The sequence below is a fragment of the Mobula birostris genome, chromosome 6, assembly GCF_030028105.1.
Source record: "Mobula birostris isolate sMobBir1 chromosome 6, sMobBir1.hap1, whole genome shotgun sequence".
Taxonomy (NCBI): Eukaryota; Metazoa; Chordata; class Chondrichthyes; order Myliobatiformes; family Myliobatidae; genus Mobula; species Mobula birostris.
Window position 1 is genome coordinate 51,854,517 of NC_092375.1, and position 21,603 is coordinate 51,876,119.

Consider the following 21,603-nt stretch of genomic DNA (forward strand, 5'->3'; position numbering starts at 1 on the left):
TGTGAAAACACCGGCAAACACCCAATTGGCATTGAATCCTAGATTAATGATTTTGAAAAGCATTTCAATAATCTGTTAATATGTTTATTTTGTTCTTTTAACAAAAGGACATGTAGTGTTAATTAGCCCCACTATGATATGAATTAATGAGTAGGGGGTGTTTGGTTTAATAGTTTGGTTTGTCATAATTCTGGATGAAATCACTTCATTTGCTGCCAGAATTATAAAGGAAGATACACAAAGATTAATGCATATGTATGACTGATGCACCCAATATATCAATGAATCTTAGAAAATCTTAATGCTCATGCTGGCTTCCAGTTCAGATTGGCACATTCCTAAAAGATCCTTTATTATCCAAGAGAACATGCTATTCCCTTGTTTTGCTCATGATTTGAATATAAAAAGAAACAAATTTTTGAACCACAAATTTTAGTACATTGGCACGATCAAATTCAGACCCAGAGTCTATACCAGTCAATCTTAATTTCACTTAATTGTATTCTAAAAACAGCAATAACTTGCTACAAATTAGAAAGCAAAAAACATATATCGACCAGAACATGGGAAATAGGAAATTGGCCTTAAGGCCTCTCGAACTTACTCCATTCTTCATTGCTGTGACTGATCCTCAACCCCAGATATACTTTTGCCAATCCTCATATCCATTAATCAGTGGAGTTCTAACATCTATTCATCTCAGTTTGGAACACACTCCAAAACCGAGCATCCACAACCCTCTGGGGCAGAGACCCTCCTCTGCTCAGTGCTAAATGTCTGACCCCTCATCCCCACACTGTGCCCCTAATTTGAGATTTTACTACCACGGGATTTAGACTCTTGGCATCAACCTTACACATCCCTTGCAGAATATCGTGCACTTCAACAAAACCATTGCTCATTTTTCTAAGCACTGAATTATTGTGCTCTCATTGGACCTTATCCCAGGAATTAGTTTAGTGAATCTTGAGAGAACCAGGCTGAAGTAATATTTTCAATTAATGAGAACATTGGGATATTAAGCTACCTTTAAGGCTGTTTCACTACTTTAAATATGCTCAATATTTGAGTGGCAAAATGCTGGCACTATTTTGTCAATGAATTATGATATCTGTTGTTCAAGGTCTCCAGGGCACAGCCATTGTATTGTGTCAAACAGCAGGGAAGGTGGTCTAACAAGGGTAGTGGAGAAAGGCATAAACCATCTCAGAAGTTCATTAGAAGAGTCAGGGAAGAGCAAGCAATGGCCAAAGTTAAGGTGAGAAAATGAGGAGGCACAAAGGAGAAATGTGGAGGTGAAACAGCACTACAGGAGAAGAAGTTTTTGCCTTGAAATGTAATCATGGAGTACAATGTACTTAATATGCGATGTGTTGAAATTGTTAGTAAAACCCCATTGCCTGATGTGCACAGTCAGGATTCTTAAGATGATGCAAAAGCACACAAAGACTGCCGAGCAAACTCGGTAAAGTCAAGTAATATAAAATGCTTGGATGATTCACTACAACACATACAAGGTGCAGGAACAGTGTAGACCTTGAAGAATGAAGGTGACCTTAAGAAATGACTGAGGCCTGTTTCATCATTAAAGGGCTTGACCTTTCATGGGCTACTGGTGGTGAACTGAAGCCCTTCACCTTCCTCCATTGGCAACCCTCTCAGGTTTTCAGGTTGGTGATCACTCCACGGTCCCACTGATCTTTTCTTGTTCTCTTGGTTATCTGCTCAATCACGTCACCCTTGGATTCTCTTCCCACTACAATTCGTTCTTGCTGGTCAATAATCTTGCCTGGCCACTTGAATATCCAACAAAACTTCAAATGTCTTTCTCCTATCTTTGCAACAGTTGGAGTTGCCAGTGTATGTCTGCACCTTAAACATTTACTCTACTGCACACCACTCTCGTAGAGTCTTGTACACAGTGTGAAACTGAAATCTAGGACCCTTGCTCCCTCCACAGCTCTGCTGCAAGTCTTCTTTCCATTACAACTTTTAGGCCCTTTATTGTTGACAAATTGAAAACAGCGAATAAAAGGTAAAAAGTAATGTAAGAAAATATAGCAGACATATATATGGATTCAGTGCCCTAAGGGACCAGTTTTCATGCTCCACCACGCTGGCCTGACAATAGGCCACAGGCCCCACGGTTGTCAATGCATTTCATGACTGTGAAGAGTATGAAATCAGAGTGTTGGTCCTGGTGACCTTCCTCCATTGGAAGATACTTACAGTGAGAGAAAAGAAATGTTTGTTATAGGCTACCATTGATTCCAGAGTCGAACAGGTCTGATGCCTTTCCTCTTCAGTAGAAACAAGTTCCTTTAAGAGCTGTTTCAGCAGCAGTCAGAATCCTAATTGATAGTTGCAAGCAACACAGACATCCAAAAATGAGAGCTAACTTCAGAACAGACTGAATTTAAAACCATGTAACCCACATAAAGCTGTGGGGCCTGATAACATACCTGGTCGGATGCTGAGGGACTGTGCAGCCCAGTAAAGAAAGGTTCTGACAGCCATCTTTAGCACCTCTGTGGAATGGTCCATTGTCCCTGTAGGCCTTAAGGCAGCCACCATTATCGCAGTGCCCATTGACTACCTTACTGACTACTGTCCATTGGCACTGACCTCAGCAATAATGAAATGCTTTAAGCAGCTAGTTATGGATTGCATTAAATCCCATCTTCCTGCTACATTAGACCCTTTCCAGTTCACTTATCACTCAAATCGGTCCACTGATGATGCCATATCCTCTGCCCTCCACTCCAACCTGACCCACCTGGAAAATGGATGCAGTTTATTGACTTCAGCTTGGCATTTAATACAATCATCCCTCAGAAGCTGGTGGGTAAACTGTCCTCATTGGGTCTCAACACATCTCTCTGTAACTGGATCTTGGAGTTCTTGACAGAAAGACCCTGGTCAGTCCGTGATGGCAACAACATCTCTATCTCCACCACGCTGAGCACTGGCTGTGTACTCAGCCTGCTGCTGTTCGCCCTGCTGATGCATGACTCGACTGCTAAATTCAGCTCAAACCCAATCATCAAGCTCACTGATGGCCTCATCAACAAAGACGACAAGATGGCATACGGAGAGGAGGCAGAGCAGCTTGTAGAATGGTGCGAGCACAAGAACTCGAGTTTCAAAATGGACAAGACCAAAGCAATGATTGTCTAGGCTGGAAGGAAGGTGCAGGCTGACTAATCCTCGCTGCACATAAGCAGATCCTCCATGGAGAGATTTAGGAGCACCAAGTCTCTGTAAGTGCACATAACGGAGGATCTCACCTGGTCCTTCAGCACTAACTCGTTAGTCAGGAATGCGCAGCGGCATCTCCACTTCATGAAGACACTGAGGCGAACAAGGCTTCTCCCTTAGCTCCCCTCCCCATCCCCCCCTAACAATTCTGGCCACGGGGAGTATCTGGGCCAGGTGCATCACCAAATGCTACAGGAATTGCAAGGTGTTTAACCTCAAGACCCTACAAAGGATTGCAAGAACTGCTGAGAGGATCATTGGGGTCTCTCTTCCACCCATCTGAGATTTTTATCAGGAGCGCCGCCTACACAGAGCCCTTAGCATTCTCAATGATCCCTCCCATCCATGCCATAATCTATTTGACCACCTACCATTATACAGAAGGTACCGTAGCATTAGGACAAGATCTGTTAGGATGAGAAGCAGCTTCTTCCCCTGGGCCATGGGACTATTGAACTCCCTGCCACCACCCAGGTCTCATCACATATGAAGTGCCAGTAGTGTATGCTGTTTACTTTTTAACCTGTATTGTATTTTAAATGCTCCTTAAGCTAATTGTCAATCTTCTGGAACATCATTATTTGTTGATTTATTAGTGGTAATTTACTTTATACATTGAGTGTGAGTTATATGTACCGTGTTGTGTGTGAGTTATATGTACTGTGCTGTATGTGAGTTATAATGCACTGTGTTGTGCACCTTGGTCCAGAGGAACGTTGCTCATTTGCCGATATATATGTGTATGGTTCAATGGCAATAAACTTGAACTTGAACATCTGGGCAGATGGTGTGGAGACGGCATCACAGATAAATTGGTCATTGGCATCACTGTTTGACACAATAAAAATGGCACAATGCAAACCAATTTCCACTGGGCTTTCATGGGACAAATTCAACTCATTCAACTCCAATGTGAATGAAAAAGCAGTTTCACATTGTTGAAAGCTATTGTGCTCCTAATGCAGACACACATGCAAAGAAAACCATATGAAATATGACACTTTAAAGGGGTAAATGATTAGCTATAAACTCTTCAATAGAAGATAATTCATCTTATGAAAACATTTTCTGATTAATGAAGATATAACATACACATTAAGTCAAATTAAAATTTACCATTTTCTGAATAATCTCAAACCAGATATATTGAGAACTCAACTTCTGATCATTATTCCAAACATGAAAAACATTTTTATCTGAGAGTTATTTTAACCTCATTCCATTGGTTTGAATAAGAATTAGAATGTCAAACTTGCTTCTCACCTACCCAATTCCAAATTAATGGTCTAACAAGCCGATCATACAATCTCTCTTCCCAAAATCATCTTACTGTAGCTAACTACCAGTTTATCACCCTTCTTCCCCCACACAGCAATTTCCAAAGCTCTTTCCTACTGCCAGTATTTGGGTTAAAATGATGCACAGTCGAGGCTCTAAGGCCCACGATGCTGTGCCCACCTTGTAACCTACTCTAAGATCAATCTAACCCTTCCCTCTTACACAGCCCTCCAGTTTTCTATCATCCATGTCTCTTTCTAAGAGCCTCTTAAGTGTTCCTAATGTGTTTTCCTCTACAACACCCCTGACAGCCAGCACTCTTTATGTAAAAAACTTACCTCTGACATCTTCACCCCCGCCCCCCCCCCCCCCCGGCATACTTTCCTCCAATCATTTTAAAATGATATCACCTGATTTTAGACATTTCTGCCCTGGGAAAAAGTATCTGAGCTATATTTCATCATCATGTACACCTCTATCCAGTTGCTTCTCATTTTCCCTCATTCTAAAGAGAAAACCCCTAACCCACTCAAACTATCCTCCGAATCCAGCCAACATCCTGGTAAATCTCCTCTGCACCTTCTCTGAAACCTCTACATCCTTCCTATAATGACAGTTATAATGCTTCATTACCTCACAGCCTGTTGAACCCTGCTTAGACCCACACTTGGAATATTGTGTTCATTAAGTTCTTGAACTCAATCCCCTGACTAAGGAAGGCCAACACACCATAACAACCCTTTCAAGATGGCCGAATAAGTTGCTCAGCCCTCATAACCTTTTGTGGATACATATTGTAAATACTGTCACATCTCAACCCGCTAAAGTACAGAGAAATGCTCATAAATGTATGAAAAGTGAAATACTTTTTGTAACGACTCCCTCCAAACGAATGATGTTTGGGTGGTCAAACTGGCCCATGATGCTTGCTTCTCTGAGAAAATCCTTTCGCTGTCTGTCCATGTAACCTCCTTTTAAGGTCTTAATAGCCACGGGAATCTCCCTTTTCCCTGGTGTCTTTAGTCGACCACTGCAGACTTCTCCAAACTCCCCTAAAAATGCACATCATTAGGATAAGTGACTCAGGACGCTTGGTAAATAAATTTGCAAAATCATCAAGTGTATGTGAGTTAATAAGGTCATTTTAATTAGCATGTCTAAAATACTCTGTGTAAAGTAGTTAACAGCTTTAGTACATTGATGTAATATTCTTGCTATAATCTGCAAATAGATAGGATTCAAGTGCATAATAGGATGGCCTGAGCACAGTTTGCTTCAGGGTTACATTTCTCCATAAATCAATGTATGTATTATCTCGCTATGAGAGCCCAACTATGTTAAATCTCATGTGTACTTGTAGCGTGTGTAATTTGCAGCTAATTTTTTTGCTCATGAAATATTGTTAATGACTTGCAATGTCTGCTCTATATATTCTATTTTTTCTAGGCAGTGGGAAATCTTTGTACATTATCAAGCATTTTTTGATGGATATATGGAAAAGATTAAATTATTTTGCGCAATGAATTCAACGTTCAATTATGGTTACTTTCACGTTGAAATGTTATCTAAACTTTTAGAGATTGAAATAAGGCTTACATCAAAACCAATGCACTAAACTTGCAGAAAGCAAACGGTGTAGCTTCCCCACAGAACATTTAAGATCACCTAGAATTTTACATGAAAGTTGATATTACTTCACACTTCGAAGTTAACTTCACAAACACAATGAAGTCGGCTCATAAAAAGTGAGAGTTTGACAAATGCAAATAAATAGTTGACTACCACTAGTTTCATTATCCAAAAAAGATATTGCTCAGAAATCCATCCTTCATCATGAAATGTCTATGTAATATAGCACTTTGTTCTTTTTCTGAAATTTATTTTCATTGGCTTCAATGGAATGGCATTTTGGAAATAGAGCAGAACTCATGGCCACTATTGTACATTGCATTTAGCATCACTGACAGGAGGTGATTTTTAAAAATAAGGATACTTTAAAATAAGGATGTGAAAACCATAGAAAGGGTGCAGAGGAGATTTACAAGTTTGTTGCCTGGATTGGGGAGCATGTCTTATGAGAATAGGTTGAGTGAACTCGGCCTTTTCTCCTTGGAGCGACGGAGGATGAGAGGTGACCTGTTAGAGGTGTATAAGATGATGAGAGGCATTGATCGTGTGGATAGTCAAAGGCTTTTTCCCAAGGCTGAAATGGCTAACATGAGAGAGCACAGTTTTCAGGTGCTTGGAAGCAGGTACAGAGGAGATGTCAGGGGTAAGTAATAGTAAGTTATTCTATCAGCAAACACTAGAACTGGATAAATGACACGGTGGCTGTTTAGACTCTGCAAGATTCACAGGTTTTATTTTTAAATGATAGTGTGCAAACCATAATAAACCCTAGAACTAAGGAACATTAAGCTCTGGGGATCAGATAAGTAATCTGAGTGCTAACACTATTACCCAAGTGATTTTCTTTCCAGAAGAGGTTTTCAGAGTTGGAATGGATGTTGTATACTTGAAACCAATCACTCTACATGGCTAATTATTAGTAGTAGCACAAGGAATCCCCACTGATTGTCTTAATAGACTTTTTTTTAAATCCATAACTTTTAACAAAAGAATAACTAGTTATGAATGAACTAGCAAAAGAGGTGCTGATAATTTTGGAATTGACATGTGTCATTTGCTTTCTTACAATATATGTAAAATGTTGAGGAAAAAACTCACCTAGAAATCCCTAGCAAGACTGTAGCATTAGGCATGATTCATAATCACTTGTTAGCAGCGTACTCTGATTTCAAAAGAACACATTTAGAAAGCAGAGTAGAACATGCTGATCCAGCTAAATTGCTTAACAGTATTGACTGGGCATCAGTTGCCAGGAACCTTTACTTTAAATAATTGTTTATGATTTCACTAATTGGCTTCTTTAACAGATAACATTGTAAGTAGATTTAAATGAATATGAAAGTGGCGCCTTTCTTTACTGCTTTGCTTGGTTGCGTTAAGGAAAGGCCACTTAGGATTGAGATAAGGTGAAAACTGCAGCCAATGATTTCAAAAAAAGATCAACATTTTAGAGAGTTTTATAAACGCTGATATGATAATTTAATATGTTAGGGTGTGATAATACAGCGTTAAGTGCTGTCTGATATCTGACAAAATGCTTCCCAGCAGCACTTCTATCATTTGGAGATCCCAAATGGATTGCGTTCTAAGGGAAACAATGATTAGATTGTCAGACAAAGAGAGGGTAGAAATGGAGCCAAAGTGGTCTTTATTCGAATGTCCGCTCTTGTGTGTGCAAGTATCCTTAAACTACCAGATGGGCTAATTACAAATAACATGGAGGAATTTGTAAAAATCTAGGCACATGGGATAAAGCATAAGAGAAAGTCATGAGTCTAAAAGAGGACAAATTGCCGCTTGGTGATGCGAGCTGATGGTTTGCACCTGAAGTTTCAAAATGTAGTTGCTGCAAAGAAAGTGGGCCATTGGTTAAACATTTTCAAAACTTGCAAATTTCCAGAAAGTTAGAAGAAGATCGGAAAACAGCTAAAGTGACTCCCTTCATTATAAAGGGATGAAGACAGAGGAGGGGAACTACAGGTTACAAGATTCTGGAGTTGATAATCAGCGGAAATAAATAATCATGTAGGAAAGCTGAATATAGGTAGACCAAATCAACATGGTTTTATGAAAGGTAAGTCATGCTTGACAAATTTGCTCAGTAGAGGGAGGGTTGATATCGGGGGCCATATAGACAGTCTATTTAGATTTCTAAAAGCCATTTGTCAAGTTGTCACATAAGAGGCTGGTGTATAAAGTAAGAGCACAACATATTTGAGGAAGTATTGGTGTAAGTTATGAAAGCTGGCTGTCACACAGGAAACAAAGTGTTGGAATAAATGGGTTCTTTCCGAGCTGAAGGGGTGCAGTAATTAGTAGAATGCTTTGGGGTCACTCCGTGGTCCACAGTTGCTTATCATTTATATTGATGATCTGGAGGAGGGAACAACCTATAAGGTCTCCAAGTGTGCAGATGCAACAAAATCAGGAGGGCAGGTTGCAATGAGGATTTGTGATTCTGCAATGACATACAGATAGATACAGTGACTGAGGAAAAACCTGCAAATGGAGCTTAAAATGGAGAAGTGTAAGCTCATGCTCTTCAGTAAGAGGAATCAAAAGGTGGATTATTATCTTACTGGACAGGGACTGCAAATGAGTGAAGCTTAGAGGCTGTGCATGAATCACAAAATGTTAGCAGACAGGACCAACAAGAGGTTAAGAAAGCAATCAGCATTTTGACCTTTATTGCAGGGGAGTTAGAGTTCAACAACAGGGAATGTTTGTCACAGTAATGCAGGGTGTTGGAGAGACAATTCCTGGAATTCTGTACATATTTTTGTTGTTTTACCTAGAAGTGGACATAAGAAGCTGATCATTTAAAATTTAGGTGTGTAGAAATTTCTTTTCTCAGAGAGTGGTGTATCTCTGGAATTCGCTCCCCCAGAAGGCAGTGCAGGCTAGTTTTAGATATATTTTAAATGGGAATAGAAGAACATTTATAAGATAGAATTGACTGTTATGGGGAGGGTTGAGGCCACCAGATATTAGCCATGATTACTTTGAGTGGCGGGGGGTGATTTAAGGAGCCTGGTGGTCTACCTCCTGCTCTTATCTTCTTTTGTTCTTCTATTCACCCTCTGACAATAATGATGAAGGAGACCTCTTGAACTACACTCACTGCCACAAGAAATGAGACTTGCTCCTTTGCTGGTTATCACCCACTTGTGTGGCAATTCTATCATTTAGTCATTTAGTTTGTGGCTGGGCAATTCACTGTCACTGCTCAGCAAGATAAAAGTCAAATTTAGCTGACTGCCTCCAGCCTTTAGTAACAGCTTGTGTTCCAATGGAGTTTTCATTTACTGATCAGCAAGTAGCCTCTAGTAAGTACACGTTGATCACAAAATTACGTCCATTCATGAGGATAGAACAGGTGCCACAGTGATATTGTCAAATTAGCAAGCAGCATCCTACCTCCTTAGTATGCTCCCAGAAAGGAACCCTATCATTCTGCATTCCTGCTTATTTGCAACACATGAACTAGATGAATTCTTCCCATCGCACACTCCTTAAAAATACATTAAGTGTTTCCTTCTGACCTTAATGCATAATTTAATTCCCATTAGAGTTAAAATGCGAATGTTGTTACATTGATAAATCTCAACTTTCTTCTAATGGCATTTATGACAAACCTCCTAAATGTCTACTGTTTTTGAAGTAATGGCATTTCATATTGCTAATCTGCCTGAGGAATCCACCATTACTGAACCCAATGTGTTGGGAAACAAGCTCAACTCCACTGACTTGACAGTGTTAATCAGCCAACAAACAGACACAAAAATCTTTACACAGAGGAGCAGCTTTAAATACTAAGCCCAAATATAACTAAAGAGTTTACATTCTGGATTTAGTTTGGGTAATCACTGTTTTGAAGTATAGGCAGCTTAACCTGTCTGGCCTATTTTCAAAACCAATCTCAACTAGTTTTCGAATAAGCAGATTGATTTATATTGTTTTTGATGGAATGGTGGGTGTGGGGGTTGCAGACATGATTCGCATTAGCCTTAAATGAGGTAGGGATCAGGGAGCGGGTCAGATGACCAGTGAACCTTAATGGCTGGACTTCAACAGGACATTTTACTGGAATTCCCTGGGTTCAATGATCCTTTTTCCTCAAGTCTATTGCCAGTCTAGCAGGAATAGTTCTTTGCTGGGATCAATGTTAATGAATGGTCTATGGCAGTTGTTAAGAAAGGTAAAAGATTCAACATTGATTAGAGGGAGACTGGTAGGGGGTGTTCAGAGAGAATACAGCAAGGTTGGCCCAAGGCTTAAAAGGAAAGCTCCGCATGGCATATTTGGTACTTTTAAGGGAACTTGATATTAAATATTACACATTCCAGTTGTATCTTTTCTACTGCATCCCTGCCAACACCATTACACTGTGGTACAAAGGGCCTTGCTTCTTTCCTACACATTGCTTTCTCTTCATCTCAGAAAGTAGATTAACATCAGGACAAGTAAGAAGAGAGTGAAAAGAGTGGAAGTCTGCCTAATCCTGTGAAATGACTGCAGCAGCCGCACCCCCCACCCCCATCACCACTAGTACCTCACACTCGCTAGTTTCTGCAGCTAAACTGGAAAATAAGGGTGCCACAGAGCTCTCTGCAAAAATAGCTTACAGGAAAAATTATGAATTCATTGCTAGGGTCTCATAAAATCATGGATTTCAGTACATAAATGGCCACTTACGGAAATCTGGAATGTTCTGAATGTTAGAGGTGATGCATTTAACTAGTCGATCCCTTACAGAGACCAGTGCATGAGCAGCGAGTCTCTGATCAGCGGGCACCATTTTGTAGATGTGGTGGGTGTGGTGGACAAAAGCATTAACCCTAAGTTAGATTGGGACCAGTGAGGGGCTCAGATGTTGATGCAGCCTCAGTATTTGTCAGGGCAGACATCACTGAACCCGCAGAAAGAGGGAAGTGAAGTAAGTGCTTTTCCTGATAATAAAACAAAGTAAGTGCTTCACTTACTTCATTTTACTTACCTGGAATGTTTTGCATTATTTGCTTAAGGTTGAATATCAATTTTAAAAAAAAACCTTGAATTAGTTAAATATATTTCAATAATTAAAATCACGACTAGAAGCATTCAAAAATTGTCAAAAAATCTTTTAATCAAAAGCAGCTGCAGAAGCATTCTGGAGGCAGGATCTCAGCACATGATGCCTGTGCCTGTGCCTGTTCTCCCTTTAAGCCCACTCTATCTCACCAGGTTATTACTGAGGTTTTGGGTCAAGTCTTTCAGTCTTCCATAGCCTGACAAATTGTGGGGGGGTGGGGGCAGACAGTGAGACTGGCCAGGGTCCTACTCCAGGACATGCCTTTCCTAGTTTTCAAGGCTCTAAGTCGTCAGGCTTCAATTCATTATTTAGGCAGATCTAAAGGAAAGTGCATCAGACTGAAAGTATTAATCCTAAATGGTTTTACACAGAATAAATGATTAGATATTTTGCTACAAGAGAAATCCTTTGTGATTCTACACGTTGGAGATGACAGCTAACATGAATTTGTTTGGCTGGTTAACTGTATTGTTATTTGGCATTATTCCAGATATTAAATGATTTTGTAAAAATGTTTGTAATTGACATTAATATAGCAAATTCAAATACTACTAATTAAAATGCAATAACTATGATTACTATTGACAAGTTATGAAGATCGCAGTTCATTTTCATATCCACTATTGGAAATCCTGTTTTTCAGTGAAACATATCGGGGGTTCTGGTTTCATTGCTTTCTGGTCTCGACGAGATTTTGTATAATTTGTGCTTTGCGCACTGCAAGTTTGTATAAGGCTGCAGAGGGTTGTAGACTTCGCCAGATCAATTCTGGGCACAACATTCCCAATTACAGTGGACATCTTTAAGAGGCAGTGCATTAAGAAGGTGGCATCCATCAGCATGGACCTTCACCTTCCACGCCCTCTTCTCACTCCTACATCAGGTAGGAGGCACAGGAACCTGAAGGTCCACACTCATTGATTCAGAAACAGCTTTTTCCCCTTCACCTTCAGATTTCTGAATGGTTTATGAGCTAATGAACACTACCTCAGTATTCCTTTATTTTTGATTTATTTATTTATTTTGTAATTTATAGTAATGTTATGTCTTTGCATTGTATTGCTACCACAAATTAAGTCATTTCACTATATGGCAGTGATAATAAATCTGATTCTGATTTTGTATAATTAAAATAGTTCCAGAAACACACTGTTACAGATATTTCATTCAGACTTTTGCATCATTTGCAGAAGAATGCATTATGTTCTGTACTGATCATTGCAGTACATCCCAATTGATCACTCAGAAAATAAAGGTAATATCCATTCATGAGTGAGAACCTCTTAGAATTTTTATATATCTCCACAGCAAAAGGAGTGGATTTCTCAACACATTTACAGATGGCAAAGAGTTATGAAAATCAGCAGCGAAAGTTTTATACTTTTAGACTTGAAGAATATTTCCACAGATGCATACAAAATAATATTAAGAATTAAAATGCCAAATTTGGAGACTATTTCTTAAAATTGTATCCATTCATGGATGGCTCTGAGAAAAAAAAGATTCTTGTACCATATGATCATGGATTGTAGCTGGGAGAGATTATATGTGGATAAACACTGGCAAGACAAAAAAATGTTGAAGTGCAAGTGACTAAATTGGAGAACAAAATTATTGAACTGTTTGGGGAAATATAAATGGATTAAAATGAAGTAATAGCGTCGGTTTTCTAAAATCTTGAAATTATCCATTCATTTATCATTGACAGATAGCAAAATCTCCTGCTATCCACAATATATTTGCTGGTGATATATCTTGTGGAGAATATTCTTAAAGTGACTTGATACAATCCAATAATGTCGTAAATCAATCAGCAAACCTCAAGCAATTCCTAAACAACTGAAAAATGCTTTGATTGATTTGAAGCATGGAGGTCACTCAATATTTTACTTAATTGTTTATATACAGCACATAGTGATCTTTTTGAAATTTATTTTTGAGATCTTGTGGGAGCAGATCCACTATCACAAGGCGATGGAAGAATATTAAAGGGAAATAATATAGAAGAGCATTGTTGTGGCTTGTAGGGGAGGGATGATGGTGTATAGGCTCAATGCTTTTCAAATGAGTTGCCACAAGTAGGATGGACTGTATGTCTCCTGATGTGCTGCAAGAATTGAGGATTTTGTCATATTTTGCCTTTTTAGAGCAATGGGTAAAAAACATGTAAACTATCTAGTCCATGTAATGGTGTTATGTACATTTAAGTAGATCAATTAGATTGCAGCTTGAGTTTTAAATAAAAAGCAAAACCCAAGTCCAATCCAAATCCAAATAGAGAAGCCAAGATCTTTAAGACGGTGTCTGGAAATTGAGAAGTAAAAAATAGTTATATTGTTGAAACGTAGAATCAAGAATTAACATGCCAAATTAAAGATATGTAAATTATAAGCAAAGGAGTGGACTTTTCATTCCAACATCAAGGAATTCTGCAAATCAGTTAGCTAAGAAGACCATTGAATTGTTTTCTTGAGATTCAGAGAAGAAATTGAAGGACAGGATTGGACAACAGATAGAGTAAAAGAGAAGTTTTGTTATGTACATAAAGTTTTATGTTCTCATTGCTTGGTATATTTTATTAATAGGGCTGTTTAGGGATGGCTCTTGATCAGAATTTCTCAATTAACAAAAATTAGACAATCAAATGCTGTGAAATCATAGTCAGATATGCTGAAGTGCTTCTCTGAAATTCTCTCCTATACTAACAGAAATGCTAACCACATTGCAAATACTGTACGCTAATACATTCATCAGTACGGCAGAGGTAGTAATTTCTGATGAGCATTTTAATAGTTTAAATTTATTTCCCAGTGCTCATTCAGACCCTGTTTTATTAAGCTAATATTTCTGAACATGGCCTATAGGAGTGACTTGCAGATCAAGTTCCTTGGACAGCTCAATCTGCTAAATGAATACACAAGACCAAAACATTCTTTTATCTGCAAGAGGAATGATTCAAATGAATTTTCTAATTTTTTACCTGCTCCAATCACTCTCTCTATGCGAATTCTGGAGGGGTCAATTTCTTTTGCAAATTCATGCACTGCTTGAGATGGGTCTTCGTAAGTATCAGGATCAATGTATGTTCTTATCCCTGGGACTCTGACTGTAAAGAATTAAAACACAATTTTACATTGGTGAGAATAAAATAAACACGGCATGACAAAGAAATCCTCCTTTGATGTACTGGTTGATTTTGGTCACAATGTATCGGCTTTTCACTAAATATTTTATCAGCACATTCAAATATTTTGGAAGTTACTTGAAATTTATGCTGTTAAATCATGTACATAATGAGAATTTGTGAAAAGCTTCTTGCTTCTCCATGTGGAGATGAAAGGCTCAGCAACTGAATTATCATGGAAACAGCTGTTTGGTGAATATAAATACACAGGCAATGAATGATGCACAGTGGAGTAATGAACAAGACAGCTTCTTCTCTTTACATTATTCTTCTATTGTGTTCATAATTCTGGCTACTATGATGGAGAATAATATATTCATGTCAAGAATATGAAATAACAACCACAGCACTTTAGTGTTAGACCTTTATATGTTTTCAGAACATTGAGTGATCTATATCCCTTTGTAATTTCCATGGGAGTTCTCTAGGTTGTTTATTGAAATATCAATCGATTGTCTGGAGTAATAGCAGAGACAGACATGACTATTTATCTTGTTCAGAGGGCATATCAGCTGAATCCCACAAAAAGAGGAGAAACCCATAAATGAAACTTCCACTTAGTCGGGATTTATATTATTAAAAAAGACTCAAGCAGACAACTATTATTTTACAGCAAGAATTCTGTTCTTCAAAGTTGCACTAAAAATGTCACAAATGCTAAATGTCCTATTTTGCATTAAATTCTATCACAAAAAAATAATATAATGCAGCTTACATGCTGGACGAGAAATCTGCTCCGGCTAGCGCTTGGTATCAAACCTCTTTCAACTCTGGTTCCTCACGAAGTTGAGATAACATAGTAGAAATTCCATAAAGTAGGCTCACAATATAAATCTATCTATTATTCAATTATTGAGAAACTAATTACAAAGAAAAAAAACTCAGTTTATTCAAAAATGTATATTACATTATACTTGGTTTTCTTTCTAGCAGACTTTCCTCTCATTCATAGAATCTGTTTCTTGTTTCTGCACTAGCTCTAAAATGGCTTAAGTTCAGTTGGCAGACTTCCTAACACAGCCACTTGAAGACTGTAGTAAGTAAAAACCCTGGTCTCTAGATGAAGCCCACAAATGGAACAGAGAAGAAAAGACATGGTGGTCTCTTGGCCTGTAACCTTTGCGTCTTCCTCATTCGTGCAGGAATTCCAAACTTCCTATCACAGATGGTGCATAAATGCTGGTATGGAACAAATATTTCCCAAAGAGTTCTCCGAAGAGTGTGTTCTGGGTTTGTCAGAATTTGAAAGGAAATGCCAACTGTAATAATTCAAGATTTTGATGGAGCAGGAACTCAACATGCGTGTTAATGATAAAATGACAAAATATCAGTGGTAGAAGTTTCAAGAGTAATTTAGTGTCATTCAGAACTGGATTTTACCCATAAGTGGATAAAGAATCTGTGTTAGCAAAGAGAGCAGCCATGGGTGATGAGGTAATTGACGACATGAAAACAAGGGAAAACAAGAAGACCAAATCTGCACAGCTAACTGTAACTGGATGTAAATGAAAGGTGCCAAAAGGTGACAAATGGCAGGAGACCGAAGAAGAGTACAAAAACCTGCATGCAAAATCAAAATTGACAAAAAGCATTTCTGGACATTTGCTTGGAAAATGAGGATGATTAGAAGAAATATGGGACCCTTGTAAAGATGATCTTATGGGCAAATACACAGAAACATCTTGCATGTTTAGTAATTAGTTTTCATCAGTATTACAACACTGGCCCAGAATTTTTGGAGAAAGGTTAATAATTCCTACTACAATGGACAACATACACCTGCATTTCTGCAAAAATGCAAAAGCCCCAAAGTTACTGACAGGTACTTACGTGGTGGTGATAAGCCACTTTCATGATATGCTGTGGTTCTTCTGGTGAAGGGTACTCCCTCAGTGTCCCAGGTAGTGAGCTCTGGGATTCTGCCAGTGCCTATGAAGCATTGATGATATATTTCAAAGGCAGGAAAATGTGTAGCGTGGAGTGTTCATATATGCTGCTGCTTTTGCCTGCCTTGCTGGCTGAGATCACAGGTTTGAGTGTTGGGATACATTTAGCAACCTGAGTGTGATGATGAGAAGGCTTTAGGCTGTCAGAAATTAGGATAGTTGGATACCCAGTGTTTGACCTGCTCTTGTATCTAAGGTATTTGTGTGGCTGGTCCAGCTGAGTTTCTGGTCAATGGTGACTCTCATGATAAACGTGGTGGGAGACACAACAAAGGTAACATTGCTAAATATTGATAGCAGGTTGTCCATAAATTGTAATGTACTGAAAATATGTTACACTGTGGAGTACATTAGTGAGATTTCAGTCATGGCCTGCTTGCTGCTGTAGGTTTTGGATTGCCTGAGACTCAGGGAACAAAGGAAACAAAATGATAAGAATGGGTTCAAGGAATCAGGTTGGACAGACAGTGAAGTGGTGGGTGTCAGCCTTCGGGGGAATTGGTAATATAAGTAGATGTAAATCAGGTCCTTGGGGGGAGGAGAAGGTTTGGATGTCAATAACTGAAGGATCACTGAGCAAGGACAATTGACGACTTGGAGATTGGTATGATTGGGAATTGGAACTGTCAGGGGTTAGAGGGATTGGGAACCATTAATGATTGAATTATTGGGACTAATGGGAATTGGATGCTGGGGAATATCTGGGAACCTGTGGTTGTGTATATCACTTATTAGAGAATAGGGAGAATTAAAGCCAGGAGGATTAGGACCGTGTGGGATCAGGACATACAGAGATCTGAGACCACTGGGGATCAGAAGGTTCAGACTATCAAGGATTAAAGATCAGGATCTTTAGGGATTGAAAAAATTGACAGATATAAGGGTCAGCTCAGTTGAGGATCAATGTTTGATCCATTATGGATTGGGACCATTTTTTAAACGGTGATCTTTAGATCTAGATGTCCACAAGAGGAATCATCGACTCTGTATCATCCTGTCAGGGCTCCTCAGGACCTTATGCTTCTATCAATTCCTTTTTTGCCCTTCTACACTCCTGTGAATGCAAGTCTAGCCTTTCCAATCTTTCATTATTAAACAACCCAACTATTTCAGATAAACATCTCTGAGCTGTTTATAAAGTATTGATATCCCCCTTCAATAAGGAGCAGGTCGTCAACACTGAAGCATAGCTTTCTGTTATAAACAATAACATTTTATTAACTCTGTACTAATTATTTGTAGTAACTGAAAAATAATCTTGTTCAAATCTTGTACTTGACCTTCTTTAGGCTACATGCTTTTAGAGTAAATGAGACAGAGTACTACAGAACTGAAACAAGCCTTTGACCCATCTAGTCCACACTAAGCTGTTATTCTGCCTCGTCCCGTCGACCCATACCTGGACCATAGCTTTCCATGCTCCTACCATCAATGTACTTATCCAAACTTCTCTTAAATGTTGTAATCAAACTTGCATCCACTACTTCTGCCGGTAGCTCGTCCCACACTCTCACCACCTCTGAGTAAAGAAGATAGCCTTCCTCACTGTCCACTGCAAATTTGCTGATCCATTTTACCACATTGTCATCCAAGTCATTAATGTAGATTTCAAACAACAATGGATCTGGCACCAATCCCTGAGGCACACCACTAGTCACAGGTCAGAGATGCAACCATCTACTACCCCTCTCTGGCTTCTCCCGTGAAGCCAAGGTTGAATCCAGTTTACTATCTCATCCTAAATGCCAAGCGACTGAACTTTCTGGACCAGCCTCCCATGCAGGGCCTTACCAGGTGTCAAGGTTTCCTCAGCTGCTTTGTAGATGGCATTAGTTCTGCTACTTCCCTCACTACCCCGTGCCCTCACTGAAATTGTTGGTGCCAGCTTCCTTCTGAAGGTTGTACCAATGGAATTCATAAACTAAGTTCTGATCTTTCTTGAAGCACTGACTGCAAGTTCTGTACCACTGAATTAGGGACAAATACTCACCAAAAAAAAATTAACTTTAGTAGGGAAAAAAACAGCACTTAAAAAGTATCAACTGCACAGGATCAGATAGCTTCCATCACAGGATTTTAAATTGAGTAGTTGAGAACATTATGTTTACCTAAATTTAGTGGCATTCTTTTAGATTGAAAAAAATATTCTCATTTGGACAAAATAAAAAAAAACTTCTTTCAATATAACTCAACTTATTCAAAATAAGGCAAAATCCTGAGAACTCTGTATAATATCAGTAAGAGATAGGCAATTAATGTGTTTTCTAAGTGCAGAAGTGGCAAAATTGCTGTTTGCCATTGTCACCAGCAAGAACCTCATTGAACTGTTTATAGAATTAGCCAACTGAATGCCTGAACATAATGAGGTCTGTTGGTAATAATAAAGAATAATAATCCATTTTGTATCACCTTGCAATATGTCAAACTTCTAAGAAACAGAAAACAAAATTGTCAAGCCTACTCTGTAATTACAGTCTGGATTTATGAAAGTATAATTTAGAATAGTAAATAATTCATTAATATCACAAAACTTTTGCAGGTTCTGGTATTCTTTAGAACATTATTCTATATGACATTAATAAAGTGATTTGATCATTGATTTTTTTTAGAGAACAGTCTAAGATTGAGTTAAAATTTCTTGGATCTGATAAAGAAAAGAGGATGCTAAGGTTTAGGTTTGTTTTATTTGATCTAATGGTTTTTTGCATGTCATCTGCATAAGCATGAAAAAGGGCTTTTATTTAATATTAAAATTCAATATTTTCCAAACCTGATCCGAGACAATGGTGCATCTCAATGTTTACGCAGGCAAAGCTAGAATGAAAGATGCAAACTTTATGTTAACTTTAGGTTGGAGAGAGAAGCAGGTTGGGTGTTTTTATGGTCAGGCTTATGACTCCCTACACTGTGCTCTCCAACTTGCTGAACATCTCCAGGAATTTCTGATTTCAACCTAAAATAATAGAATTGCCAAAATGCTGCTGCCAAAAGTGGTATTTGTTCAAATATGGAATTGTTGCCAATTTTGAAGAATAAATCTGGATTCATTTGGATGAATATGGATTTTTCAAAAGACAAATACCTTTGTATATATAAAAAATAAACCTGTTAATATATTATTGGTATTCTTTCTCTCTGTTTTTATTTCTATCAATGGTAACTTCTGTTATGCACAAAATATTTTAATTTTAAGTTTAATAAACCATATTTTGTGATTTGTTTCAGAACTGGACCATTACCAGTATTTAATCAATACCGAGAGAATTTATATCTTGCTGGAATTTGGCAATACCCTCTTTGAAAACTATAAAACACATATATTACAAGCGGCAGAGATATGTCTATCAGATTCGTATTTGATTCAGAACCCTCTTGAAATCTCTAGCATTGAGAGGCTGAAATACTTTTAATTACAGTTGACTTTCTCTGTTTCCAGTTCATTCACTCAGGAAATTAATTTGAAGAACTGAATCATTAGCACTAAATTCTGTGAACATAACATGTAAATTCAGGGAATTATGTTCCCAGTGCAAAGATTTGTTTCGATGACATATTAATCCAGGCACAGCCTCGATTACATAGAGTGGATTTTCAATTGCTCCATGTTAATTATTTGTGAAGAACAACATATCAATAGCAATTGAAACTGAACTTTCTTAAGCCATTATACTGATGTAACAGTCATCAGGCTGTTCCTGCAATTGCTGATAAACTAATAGGGAGTCAACAGGTATCCATAGAAGTTGCCTGAAAGTACAGTACACCAACAGTCAGTCCATTCAATCAGCCTAGTAGTCAATGCTCCTGCAAAAACAATAACCCTATGTACACACTCACTATCATATCCTCCACTTGTCTTTTCATCACCAAACTAACTGATTAATATGGAGTGTCAACATAACTTTTCCCTAAATTTGATTTTCCACCAATTCACCACATTTCAAATTTAATTTCAATAAGTGCAATTATGCCTAATGTACTTCTGGTCCTGATTTTAATATCAGTTTTTCTCAGGGACTACGCCAGACACAGGGAATGAGTGGAGACATCTAAAAGTGAATGGGAAAATATTCCATGCTAAATCATCGTCGTCATCATCGTCATCATCATCATGGTAACTAATTATTCAATCATTTTCTATAAATAAATACAGGCCTAAATATGACAGAGCGCCATAGGAAGTCATTCCTGCCTGTGGCCATCAAACTTTACAACTCTTCCCTTGGAGGGTCAGACACCCTGAGCCGATAGGCTGGTCCTGGACTTATTTCATAATTTACTGGCATAATTTACATATTACTATTTAACTATTTATTACTATTTTTCTATTACTATTCTATTACTATTTATTATTTCCATGACTATTTACTAATAGTAATATTACTATTACTACTTATTATTTATGGTGCAACTGTAATGAAAACCAATTTCCCCCGGGATCAATAAAGTATGACTATGACTATGACTATGACTATGACTATGACATGATGAAAATCCCGGACATAAAAGGTTTTGGAAAACATACGTCTATAGTCACCCATACCTCCCCTATTACAAACACATGGCTTCACATGGACCTGTAATACAGCATAGTGGCATTGAAGAGGAGTTTGCATGTTCCCTTTGTGACCCAGTAGGTTTCTCCCGGGTGCCCTGGTTTCTTCCCAAATCCCATTTGGCTACTGTGAATTGTCATGAGTGTAGATAGCTGCTATGAGAATAGAGCTGGAGGGCTTGATGGATATGTGGGTGAGGACAGGTTATTGGAGAGAATGGGATTATTGGGAATGGTCTAAGAGTTGACATAGACTTGATGGGACAAACAGCCCATTTATATCAAGAAATAGGAGAAAAGTCCTCCAGCTATCATCCTATGTTAGTCACTTACCATTTTGTATCTAAATGAAGCTTCAGCACTTTTATAAAATGCAACTAAATACAAAATTAGGAAAGTAAGTACTTCAAATTTAGGAAGAATATACTTCCTCTGGCCCTGAATGATAAACTCTGGGACACTTTCATTTATTTAGCATTTGATGGCTTTGTTTCAGATTCTATGAGAACATGTTTATGGCTTCACTGGAAATATTAAACAAAGGCCACCTTCACCAACATTATAATGTGAGATACTGGGAGATCTGCAATCATTTATTTTGAGAATAATGTTAGTTGCTTGGTCACCGCAAGCATGTCTTCTGTTTACTGGTCCCACCATAAATACAGGCCAGGCAGAGTAA

At 38.2% G+C, this 21,603-nt stretch overlaps 1 protein-coding gene across 1 annotated transcript in view; it reads right to left on the bottom strand.

Annotated features, from left to right (window-relative positions):
- The window catches only part of epha6 (eph receptor A6), a 729,322-nt gene that overhangs the window by 45,295 nt on the left and 662,424 nt on the right, over positions 1-21,603 (bottom strand). The window contains exons 10-12 of the mRNA XM_072260500.1: positions 16,251-16,349; positions 14,217-14,342; positions 5,403-5,588 (exon numbers count right to left, since the gene is read on the bottom strand). Of these exons, the coding sequence (XP_072116601.1) occupies positions 5,403-5,588; positions 14,217-14,342; positions 16,251-16,349 (411 nt within the window). The remainder of the gene's footprint in view (positions 1-5,402; positions 5,589-14,216; positions 14,343-16,250; positions 16,350-21,603) is intronic.